The 12,375-nt window shown below is 36.5% G+C and overlaps 1 protein-coding gene across 1 annotated transcript in view; it reads right to left on the reverse strand.

Annotated features, from left to right (window-relative positions):
- Positions 1 to 6,823: 6,823 nt before the first annotated feature.
- LOC133204586 (uncharacterized) overlaps positions 6,824 to 12,375 on the reverse strand; it is a 38,942-nt gene continuing 33,390 nt past the window's right edge. Inside the window, exons 29-37 of the mRNA XM_061340340.1 lie at positions 12,182 to 12,277; positions 11,569 to 11,600; positions 11,307 to 11,367; positions 11,050 to 11,108; positions 10,783 to 10,843; positions 10,412 to 10,536; positions 9,493 to 9,655; positions 9,126 to 9,215; positions 6,824 to 8,641 (exon numbers count right to left, since the gene is read on the reverse strand). Coding sequence (XP_061196324.1) covers positions 8,480 to 8,641; positions 9,126 to 9,215; positions 9,493 to 9,655; positions 10,412 to 10,536; positions 10,783 to 10,843; positions 11,050 to 11,108; positions 11,307 to 11,367; positions 11,569 to 11,600; positions 12,182 to 12,277 — 849 coding nt within the window. The 3' untranslated portion in view covers positions 6,824 to 8,479. The remainder of the gene's footprint in view (positions 8,642 to 9,125; positions 9,216 to 9,492; positions 9,656 to 10,411; positions 10,537 to 10,782; positions 10,844 to 11,049; positions 11,109 to 11,306; positions 11,368 to 11,568; positions 11,601 to 12,181; positions 12,278 to 12,375) is intronic.

A 12,375-nucleotide genomic window follows, 5' to 3' on the forward strand; every position in this document is an offset into this window, starting at 1 on the left:
AGTCCTCAGATGACATAGGTCGGACCAACTTGACTGAACACAGAATAAATACAGGGAAAGCCTTCCCTATTAGACAACCCTAGAGGAGAGTACCAATAGGAAAGAAGGAGATGGAGAGGGAAGAATTACAGAAAATGATTGAAAGAGGTATTGTTGAACCTTCTAGCAGCCCCTGGGCCTCCAATGTAGTACTTGTTGTTAAAAAAGATGGTAAAGTCAGATTTTGTGTGGACTACAGACGACTTAATGATGTCACCATGAAGGATACCTATCCTCTCCCTCGAGTTGATGAGTGTTTAGACTCTTTAGCAGGAGCAACATGGTTTAGCTCCATGGACCTTAACTCTGGGTTTTGGCAAATTGCTATGGCACAAGAGGACAAAGAAAAGACAGCTTTCAACACAAGCCTTGGGTTGTATCAATTCACCGTAATGCCATTTGGCTTAACCAATTCACCATCAACATTTGAGCGCCTGATGGAAAACATCCTTAGAGGCATGCAATGGCAAGAATGTCTGGTTTATATGGACGACATCATAGTACCTAGTAAAACCTTTTCCGAAGGTCTAGAGAGGCTAGAACGAATTTTCTATAGACTTTCAGAAGCCAATTTAAAGCTAAAACCATCCAAATGCATATTTTTTCAAAAAGAAATCCAGTTTTTAGGACACATTGTATCAGAAAATGCTGTAGCCACAGATCCTCAGAAAATAAGTGCCATCACCAACTGGCCTGTACCCACAACTGCAAAACAAACAAGAAGTTTTATTGAACTTTGTTCCTATTACAGACGCTTTGTACAAGGATTTGCTCAGATTGCCAGACCACTTAATAAGCTTTGTGAGAAGTCAACCCCTTTCCACTGGACTGATGAATGCCAATCTTCATTTGATACTTTAAAACAAAAACTAACAGAATCTCCAATCCTTGCCTATCCCCTGCCAGATATTGGGTTCATACTGGACACCGACGCAAGTGATAAAGCAGTTGGCAGTGTACTCTCACAAATTCAGGATGGTTCTGAAAAAGTAATTGCTTATAAGAGCAAAGCCATGAACAAACATGAGCAGCAATATTGTGTAACCCGTAGAGAATTGCTTGCTGTTGTTGTTGCTTTGAAAACTTTTCATTCCTATCTATATGGCCAAAAAGTTCTTTTGTGCACAGACAATGCTGCCATTAGCTGGATGAAAAACCTTAAGAACCCTACAGGCCAGACAGCCAGATGGTTACAGCAAATAGAGACGTATAACCTTGAAGTAACTCATAGACCAGGGAAGAAGCATTCAAATGCTGACGCTTTGTCAAGAAGGCCTTTTCGGTCCTGTGACGCCAAGAACACATAAATTCCATCAGCGATGGTGAAGATGAGTCAAATTCCCGCAATCCCGAGGTACAGGTGTGTGCCATTACCCGTAGTAAAACCGTTAAAGAATGTTTAACTCCAGAAAGTGGTTTTGTCCTTGAGGGTTGGCAACTTGACTCCTTCGACAAGCTCAACTTGATAACAAAGAAATTTCACTGTTGCTTGTGACAAAAGAATCCAATGAGTCCAGACCAGCCTGGAATCAGGTCTCACATGGTTCTGGAGGAATGAAAACTATTTGGAGGATGTGGAACAGACTTGTAGTCTCTCAGGGAATCTTGTGTCACCAGTTCTTAAATGATGATGGTGAATTTGTTAATCTTCAGCTAATTGTTCCGTCATCTCTACAATACCAAGTATTTAAGTATTTCCATGATGTCCCAACAGGTGGTCATTTGGGTGCAGAGAAAACCCTTGATAAGATTAGAAAGTCATTATACTGGCCTAAAATGAAAAGAGATGTAGAAAAGTATTGCTCTCAGTGTGACCTCTGCTCTGCTAGGAAACCCTCCAAAGCTTCACTTAGGGCCCCTTTACAGCAGTATTTAGTAGGTGAGCCCATGGAGCGTGTAGCTGTTGACATTCTTGGTCCACTTCCCCCAACAGAAAAAGGCAATAAGTACATATTAGTCATATGTGACTGTTTTACTAAGTGGACAGAGGCATTTCCTATCCCGGATCAAGAGTCTTGTACAATTGCAAGAGTCATAGTTAATGAATTTATATGTAGATTTGGAACCCCACTTCAACTCAATTCTGATCAGGGGAGATCGTTTGAATCAAATCTTTTCAAGGACATGTTATCAATGTTTAGAATAGAAAAAACAAGAACTACAAGCCAAAGACCCCAAGCTAATGGGGCAGTTGAAAGATTTAACAGAACCTTAGTCAATATGTTAACAATGTATTGTAACAAAGATCAAAGGCATTGGGATGAAGTATTACCACAATTAATGATGGCTTATAGGTCATCTGTCCACTCTAGTACAGGCATTTCACCAAACATGATGATGTTGGGACGAAACATAATGATGCCCTTTGAAGTTGTTATTCCAAGGCCAAAACAACTGAGCGATGACGAGATATCAGAACCAGAAGATTTTGTCCAAACTTTGCAGGAAAGATTAACAAAAGCACATGATGTTGCCAGGAAAAACCTAAAACAGAATGCAGACTATCAAAAGAAGTACTATGATACCAAATCCTGTTGCAGATTCTTTGAGGAAGGCCAACCAGTGTGGCTCTATGATGCATCTAAAAAGGTAGGGGTGTTCAGTAAACTTACATGCAAATGGAAGGGACCATATGTTATAACTAAGAAGATAGATGACGTCACCTTCCTGGTTCAGCGATCTGAGAAACAGCGAGGCAAGGTGTACCATGTTGACCGATTACTTCCCTACCATGGCAGAAACCCTCCAAGATGGTACCAAAAACAGAATAGGGAATAGCACATCAGAGTTCTTATTAAATTTAGAGACTGTATGACATGTCATTTTTTTTGTACTATATTTTTTTATAATCTTTGAGGCCAGTGAAGGGAGGTGACGGGCGTGTGAGGTCTATGGCCTGCACCATTGGGTATTGGGAGGGGACGGAGGTCTGCACTCTATGGCCCTTGCCCAAGTGGTGACAGGAGGCGACGGATGCGTGCAGCCTATGGCCCTCACTGGGTTGATATCTGGATGCAAAGGGCCCTGCATCTCAAGGTGTGACCATTGCCTGTGTGTAGATAGTTGTATGTTGTTGCTGGCAGAGGTGCTGCTGTATTATTATTATTGATTTTTTTTTTTTTTTTTGGTAATTGTTGTTGGTCTCTCTTGGTACCATATATTTGATGTTACTTCAATGATAATTTGGTTATACTCCATCTATCATTGTCGGAGGTATTAGCAAGTCCTATAACCCATTATTTCTCCCACCTGGATGAATTTATATATCTTAGCCCCTTGCCCAAGCTGTAGCATGTATGCCCTCTATACCAATAGAAAATTTACATTGCCATTTCCATCTGTTATTTCCTAGATTTAGCCCCATCCCAAGTAGTCCTATAGCTGCCATGGTGCTACTTTGATATTGTATTATAATTCCATAATAACCTAGAGGTTAACACGCCTTTATTAGAAAAATTATATTTCCTTCCACAGAATGTTCCAGTGCAACCTAGAGGTTAATGGGGAACAGTGCAGGCTTCAGTTTGAGAGCCGACGAAAGCTCAAGGAGCATTTAATGCCAGCGCCACACTGTGCCATGAAAGTAGTGTGCCCTTTTTGTATTTCAAAGGAGAACACTTTCAGTCGGCCCGCCGATCTGAAGAGCCATGTCCTGAAGCGCCACAAAGAGTCCCTACCATCTGTTAATGTCCCTGTGGATGATCTTTTCTCTGAAAATAACTGTTTTTGGATCGCCTGCCAACCCTCCTTGTATAGATCGCTGGTCGAGCCGACAGAAAGAAATGCAAGAGCTTCCGGGAAGTTGCGAGCCCTCCTCCTCGACTGGACAAGGAAGGTGTCCTTCATTCCCAGGCGTTCCAGGCAGGAGTGGTTGGAAGGGTGGGAGTCCCAGGCCGTGAACTTCTCATCTGTGGTGTCTTGTCAAGAATATAACCCTGGCTCTCCTAGTTTGTTCACTATTGCTTCTATTTCCCTGGTACCTAAGGCCTTGACAGCAGTGCTGGAGGATGATGTGAATTTTTATAGCATTAATCTGGAGGATGGGGTGCTCCTAGATCCAAGGGGGATTGCCAGCCTTTCCAGGAAAATGGCAGTGCTGAAATCTGAACCTGTTACTCCACCTCTGGCAAACTTCAGACCATTAAACCTACCAAAAGAACGAACAAATCATTTCGCAACATCATTGGGTATAGAACAGAAGTACATTAAGTCAGTATTAAAATTACAAAAACTTCAACCAGAAATAGAATTATTTGCTGAGTCTGATATTGAATCTCTGCCATCCCCAGCCCGCGCTGTTGTCACCAAGACTCCCAGCCCTAATAAAATCAAGGAACCAGAAAAGAAGAAAATCAGATTAGAAGAATACCAGGCTACCAGGTCACAGTCCATCTTGTGTTCCTTCCCTGTCTCTTCTCTTTCTCCTACATCAGCTTCCTCTGCCTTCTTGGAGATGCCAGCCTCTGTCCCCAAGGAGACTCAAGTCATCATTCCTCCTGAGCCTGCTGCTGTTCCTGTACCTGCTCTCTCTCCATCCCCTGAGGACCCTTCCCTTGGGTAACTGGCAGTACGGGCCAAGAAGCTACTTTCCACTGGCTGTATGCCACTACTTCCACCAGCTAGACGTCAATGGGAGCTTGATGGGGCCATGACAATCCCTTGTGGAAATGCCTCTTTTTCCTGGCCACCAAAGATTTTTAACCAGCTAACACCTGACCAGAAACTTCTTGAACTTGAATTTGCTGCCATGTCCCTGAGGAGGAACATTCCAGGGAGTGATGGAGGAGTCGATAGGAGTTTCCTAACCGATGAGTTTAACTTCCTTGCCCTGCCAGGAACAGCTGTTCTCTCTCCGAAGAAGACTTCTTATCCAGCATCTAAGAGTCGTGTCTATCTTTACCAAGCTGTGCGTTCTATTGCCATGGGTAAGAGTCACACCCAACAAGATGAGGCCATGATTTCTTTTCTGGAGGCTGGTAGTGCTAAACGGGACAACCTGTGGGACAAGGTCATCTTCATGATTGATGAAGCCAGGATTCCTCTCCGTCTTACAGAGTGATACATGTAGCGAAATGACATTATTATGAACTGATGATGTATACAAATATTGCTGTACATATTGTTATTAACCTATGTAATGAATTCTAAATCTCTTAATTAATTCAGGAGAATTAAGTAACTAGGGAGGGGGAAATGTAAGGACCTGTCAGATGTCTAAAATTTTACTATGGTTTACTGTGTAATCATAGTAGGGCGGGTGGACTTTACTTGTAATATTATTTCATGTGTGTCAAAACGTTGTGCCAGAATTGGTCAGGAATGTTAAAGTTTGCATTTATTTTTTCATACCATGAATTAGTTACCTTTCATCTTAAATCTGCATGTATTTCTTGAGTCAACTGTCATTATCTTATTAATTCTACATGTGTAGATTAGCTGCAACACTTTAAATCATCTGCTGCCATGCAACTTGTTTACATCCTGTCTGCCATCTTTATCGGTGCATGTTAAGTAGATCAGTTAGTTTCGTATTTAACCTCATGTTATTCATGTTACATTACAGGCATAATTACTTGCTATTAATTATGTTAATTATCATTGTGATTTCTAATATTCATTTTAGTAATTGTTATTCCCGATTACATGTGTCTAAAGCTTGTACTATATTTTTATCCATCCGCGATATCGTCTGCATACTCAGCAAGTTTACTTCTGTGAAATTTACAAGTTTCAGAGATAAATTGTTTACTTACTTATTATAGACACATCTTTTGTCATCCATATTTATTGATTATTTTGTCTTTTCACAACTTAATTCCTGGGTTTGTTTATAATCCATATTGTACGACAACTTTGTTTGACAGTAGGACACGATTTTTATTTTGTACGATGTCGTACATTGTCGTGATTGGTGGAACGTCGCCGTACAGCATTTGTATTGGTTGAAACTTGTCATGTGACCCTTTTCCGAAGGTTATATATAAGGGGCGATCGCATTATGTCATCAGATAATTTGCCGAGTTGTCAGGCGCGTAAATTCAAAGTGGAGATCCAAGATCCGCCCATATTTTCACCATAGCCATACTATTGTGATTCCAGGTGAGAAAATGTTCGACAATTATCTCCCAACACACTGGACACCTATTTTATTGTAATTAACTCTGGAGATCATCCTACTAAAGCCATTGTACACCCCCCTTTTTTTTATAATAGTGGCCTGTACGGTAGACGCCACCAATATGAATTGTACCTATTCAGATGAAAACTATATTATGCATGATTAATAAATGTTATTGAAACCAAGATGAATCTTATGTTTTCCCTATTACCAAGGGACCAAGGATTTTAGTACAGGAGTACTGCCAGTTATTATTTTGTAGCGTCCCCAATTTAAGCTTGGCCATTCATGGGGAGCTTACAATACTTTGTTTATAAAACAAATTCAGTAAATCTTTGTTGCTTTAATTCATATCCTACAAGTGTCTGTAATCCAGATTAAACATGTCTTCAAGAACATTAGTAAATAAACCTCTAAAATATAACCACGGCTGGACAAATAAGATAATGAAGAATGGAACACATTTTAACATGATGGATATACATTCTGTTTTATTCATATCAGCAAATTCATAAATACCACAAACATCATGTTGTTTACGATACTTATTATCTGTATAATATTTTCATTGCAATGTTCCCAATGCAAAAACAAATTTTTGAATCTTTTCTTTTTTTGCCATGATCTGTAACAAAAGAACTTAACATCAACATATACTTGCTGTAAAATCTTTACAATCTCTTTAGAAATGACTCATAAGATATTTATCTACAAAATACCATTCAAATTCCAAAGTGGCAAAACTGACAACATTTAATTACATAACAACATTTTTCTTTACAAGTGGGTCTTTGCCAGAGCAAGAACCCATCTATACACTAAAAGTACAATTTTATAATAAAACATTCAAATCTCTCGTAAAAATATTTGAAGTCAATTTAATATTGAAGGACATTTCAAAAACAAGACTTACATATATATGCCATTGTTTGTTATGAGCAGGTGTATTAATGTTTGTGAAATGAAAAAAATAACAACATACTATGAGCCATTCATCACAATCACATTTACAGGATTTATTTCAACTAACAAAGAATATCTTTAATATTTACATGTTATTTCGATACATAATAAATGTGCTGCTGAATTTTTGTCAAATACTGTCAAAAGAGAAAATGAAACGTGTCATAAAAAATTACCTATATACAGTGACATTAAACGTAACATCTTCTAGTTTTTCTACAATTGATAAATAAATATTTCTCCAAGATAAAACTGTATACAATTAAATAAGTATATATTCAAACCAAATAGAAGTATCTATATGCACTAAATGTCGAGTGCAAAAAATGGATAATACGTTTTTCAAAGCATCAATTGTTACATGTATTTACTTGATAATTGATCTAAAAATAAGCAGTCAACTTATTACAGTGAAAATGTACATGTATATATGAAACCTGGATGTATTTCAGTCTATCTAAAACTTTGTCAACAATTAAGGTCTGATGATACAATAATTGAATATTCATGTATCACTTCATAATATACCAGAAATATTGATATTTATTATTATCTTCTGATTTCTTAACTGTTTTCATAATGCCTAAAACATACATGTATATAAACAAAAAATTATTATGTCAGCAACTTAAGAGATTTCCAGTATAATTATATAGCTAATACTCTTCTCTGATATCTTGCACAAATGCCTGGTAACATACCTCAACTTTTTATGAGAAAATTTGTTAAACAAGCAATACTTGAATCATTAATTCTTAAAAAAAAATTATATATTACATGTACTGAAGAATGTACTGTCTGTCCTTTAAGATATACAAATTGCACTATAAAATCCTGCACTATATATCTCAATGTTTAGATATCTTGTAAGCATATAAAGACAATGAAAGAATACCCACTAGGTTGCCAGGTATATCCTGTACATATAGGTGTCAACATCTTTCAAAATACAATAGACTTCTGTTCATTAATACAGAAAAATATTTTTCAGATTCTTCCATTTCTAGGCTAGCACAGTGCCTTTTTCATAAATAGATCTAAAGTGAAGATACCACTGATTTGATAAAATATAAAACTATATTTCATAAATCAAGATTGAATAGTGTTGACCCAAAAACAGATCATAAATAATATTTCCTGCTTATCAGCTTTTATCCTAGCATCTCTGAACATAAGCTTAGAACCAAAGGGCCCATGTTCTATGTAGACATCCACATTAAACGATTCCAGAATATGCTCTGACTATCGTTGTCCAATAAAGGAACCAGTTTAATCAGCCATCAGTGAAGGAACCAGTTTAATCAGCTATCAATAAAGGAACCAGTTTAATTAGCTATCAGTAACAACAGATTAAAAGTCTCAGCTGAGGGTTCCATCTTCATCCTCCATGTTTTCTAGCTCTGAGTTAGGGGAGGGGCCATCATCAAATCCCCCCGTCATGTTGAAAGGAGACATGTTACTTGTGTTGTCATTATCATTTCCAGAGAAGAACTCAGTCTCTGTGTCCGCTGAAGAGGACTTCTGAAGCAGAAAATCAAGTGGTTTTATAAGTTTACTGTGCTATACAAACTAGTTAAAACATGGGAGATTTTTATAAGTCTTGTGACTTTTTCATTTACTTTCCAATTCTGCAAAGTTGTTAAAGTGTTTTGTTGAGACCTTTAAGGTGCAATCTGCATCAATGCTAGAAAACTATGTATATGTGTAAAATTGGAGTTGGTTTTTCTCACTTAATTTTATGAGCATGTTGTGTTTAGCTGTGTTATATGTCTGTTAAAAGATAACAGTGTATAGTTATCTTGAATTTAAATAATTTCTTTTTCATGCACATAGCCTTAATTCAAGTTTGTTACATATACAATTGTAAAATATACCCTTATTAAAATGTGTTCACAAGCTATCATGAGACTGAAGGAAAGATTTTAAACCCTGGGCATGCCTGTGACAGGGCATACAATGCTCCTTCATCTTGCCCATAATCTTATTTTCCAGAGAGAAAAACTACCTCATCTTTATCAGGATCCTGGTCCTCAGTCTTAGGACTAACAAACGAGGAGAAAGGAATCTTCTGTGCATTGTCCTCATCTTCTTCCTCCTGAAATACACAGCTTATTTTTAACTTTCTTCAACATTTAACACACTTTCAAATCTATGTTGTCCATATTTAAAAGTTTGATACAAAATTTGCTAAAATTACAAGCCTAAATAGCAAAACAGAAAAAAATATCACGAGAAAATGTGCCTTTTCTCTGTATAAAACCCAAATATGTGACTATTTGATTTTGAATATTTGTAAAGATAAACACATGGAGTGACACACCTTGACTGTAATTAGAATTAAACAGACAAAGACAATTTCATTCCACACCCACCTGTCCTGATGTCCTAATGTCGCTGGGTGTGTTAGACCTGCTGCGACTTTTGGGTTTATTTGTGTCTGTTCTTAGAGCAGCCATTTGAATTTTGATTTTGTCTATCATCCACTGTGGGACAGAGAAGCCTTTCAGACTGTTCACATGTACACTAGGATTGTCTCTGTAGTACAAAATCCATCATTTAAAAAAGACCATCAACATCAACTTACACAATACCATTAGAAAAAGCACAGGTGCCCATAATACTGTGGAATCATCAATGTTCGTGGGGGACCATTGTTCGTGGATTTCGTGGGTCACCCTTATCAACGAATTTACATCCCCACGAACAATTATTTTGTCAACATATTTATTCATTGAATCTACTTTGTATACGAGTTACCCACGAAATTACATCCCCACGAACCAACAAAATTTTGCTTCACCACGAACATTGACCCCCACGAATATAAATGATTCCACAGTATGCCATTTCTGCCAAAATTTTACATATCCTGAGAAATTCAAAAAAAAAAAAAGAACAGAATTTCATCATCAAACTATTCCAATACTACATATGGATTCTATACATGGGTATAATTTCTACGAAATGTATTTTTTTATTAATAAAAGAAGCAGGGAAAAGTCCTTGTACAGTATTTTGTTTCTAAGCAATTCCTCATCTGTCACTCAACTTTCTACAAATTTGGGGATAAAAGTATCTGCAGAATGTAGGACATTGGGTTTTAAGTGTTTGTAGGTAAAATGTAAAGTAATTCATAATACATACTGGTAAATAGTCTATATATTTGATTGGTGCAAATTAGACATTTTTACTAGTTTAGCATGTAATTTTTTTCTACTGCAAAAATTCTATTGCCAAAAATTCCAACAAAAATGGTAATGTCAAGTACATGTAATCAAGATCAGTCCATACTTATAATCGTCTTCTAGAGCCAGGTCTCGGATGTCCTCCAATATCAACATGTAAGTCTTCCCTCCAGTGGCAGGCATGTGTTGATTCTCATACAACCACACCTTATCATCCTGGTCACCAGAGTACTGAAAATTCAACAACCTTCAACATCATCCATTTTTTTATTATTATTCAAAAAACAACATCATACATTTTCTTTTTGTACAAAAGCCACTATCTTTGGAAAAAATCCAATTAAACTTTTGATTTCAGCAATGGAAAAGAAATTTTCTAGTAAGATTGATGCAAACCATTTCTGGCATTTTTAACACCTTTAAAACAGACACTAAGCTAAAAAAAAACGTGTACTTGAAAAAAAAATCAATCTGTACCTTGAAGGTCTCAGGATGTTTGATGTAAATTCTTCCTCTTGTTGCCCCCAAACCAAGTGCCCTAAAAAGTAATATTTTGAAGGGTTTTTATTGTAAATATCTATGGATGTTACAAAAATATTTTTTTTAAATCTTTGATATTGGTAACCAGCATTGTTATTAATTGAGGTGTTTAATTTCGCCTGTGGCTGGTTCTTAAGGAATTACTGGGTACATTTGTACAGGTAGTTAAACATTAAATTAAAGATATCTTTTAAAAATTCTCACTTATTTGCCTTGGCACCCATTACAAAGAGAGTTTCAGTAGTTAGCCTGTCACAATCCCACTGAAAAAAAAATATATCTAAGTATTACACCTGTAAATGAAGAATTCCTAACATATTTTATTTCTAGTTCCAACAATTATTTCAAGTAAGTAATGATTTCAAAATGATCCATTAAACATATTCATTATCACAAATTGATTTGAATATTCAGGTGGCCTTTATCTCTACATGTACAATGTAAATTTGAGGAATGTTCACCTTTGGTCCTTCTCGCTTAATAGGATCATTTGTCTTCACAGTTTTAGATGGAGTACTCCTTCTGTTGAAGATAAAACCACAGAGTTAGTGCCAATTACACTTAAAATTTAAGATCATTGGATTAATCCTGGGATTTATTTTATTTTTCTGAATAAAATGTTTTCAGGGTCTGAAAACACGGCTTCATTACTTAAATCACTCCTTTACTTAATAACAATGGAATCAATATATTCCATATTGTTGTTTATTTGTTAGAACTTACCCTGAAACATATAATGGAGGTCGGCCTTTCTTCTGTAATAGAAAATTATCAAAACTAGTAATTCATTGGTGGAAAACATTTTCTTAAATTCTTGGATTTTTTTTTTACTTAGACTGGCTTTGCCTTTGATTAAGCACTCTGTATCTAAAGCACTGTACAAATATTTTCTTGATCTTTAACTATGTAAAGCAGCCCTTGCCTTTCTTGGAACGGGGAGGACACTCTTCTCTGAATCCGTATCAGATCCTCGTCTTTTCCGAGGGACAAGCTGAAACAACAAGAAAATCATATTCATCATTTACCATATTGACCAACAAAGTGGGAAATAATTTACCATGTTTACCATGAAACAGACTTAAGTCAAATTTTCAATGACTGAAAGATGTTTATTGTCAACTTAAAACTCTAAATTTTCAAATAACAGTTCTTTGATAATGCAATATTGAATAATATTTATGTTTTGGACTGTTTGACTTCAACATCATATTATATAACATACAGACTTTGACTTAATGTTTCATGATCCTGTGACCTGGATTGTGAATGCTTAATCTGTGAAAAAATAGGTTTCCCATTAATCAAATACAGCTGTAGTATTGAGAGAATGACACACCCTTCTACTTCCTGTGCTGCCTGTTTCTGAGACCGTGTCCGATATTTCTGGTCTGGTGGGAGTAAAACTTTGATCTGTACAGTACATTTTCTTGGCCTGAAATTAGAAGCAAACTACTTCTCACATTTTATATTTATTAAAAAAAATTCCTAGAGAATTTAACCCTAATAAACTACCGTAGTTCACCTGATAAC

The sequence above is a fragment of the Saccostrea echinata genome, unplaced genomic scaffold, assembly GCF_033153115.1.
Source record: "Saccostrea echinata isolate AGI-Se365-2 ecotype Australia unplaced genomic scaffold, CSIRO_AGI_Sech_v1 ptg000054l, whole genome shotgun sequence".
Taxonomy (NCBI): domain Eukaryota; kingdom Metazoa; phylum Mollusca; class Bivalvia; order Ostreida; family Ostreidae; genus Saccostrea; species Saccostrea echinata.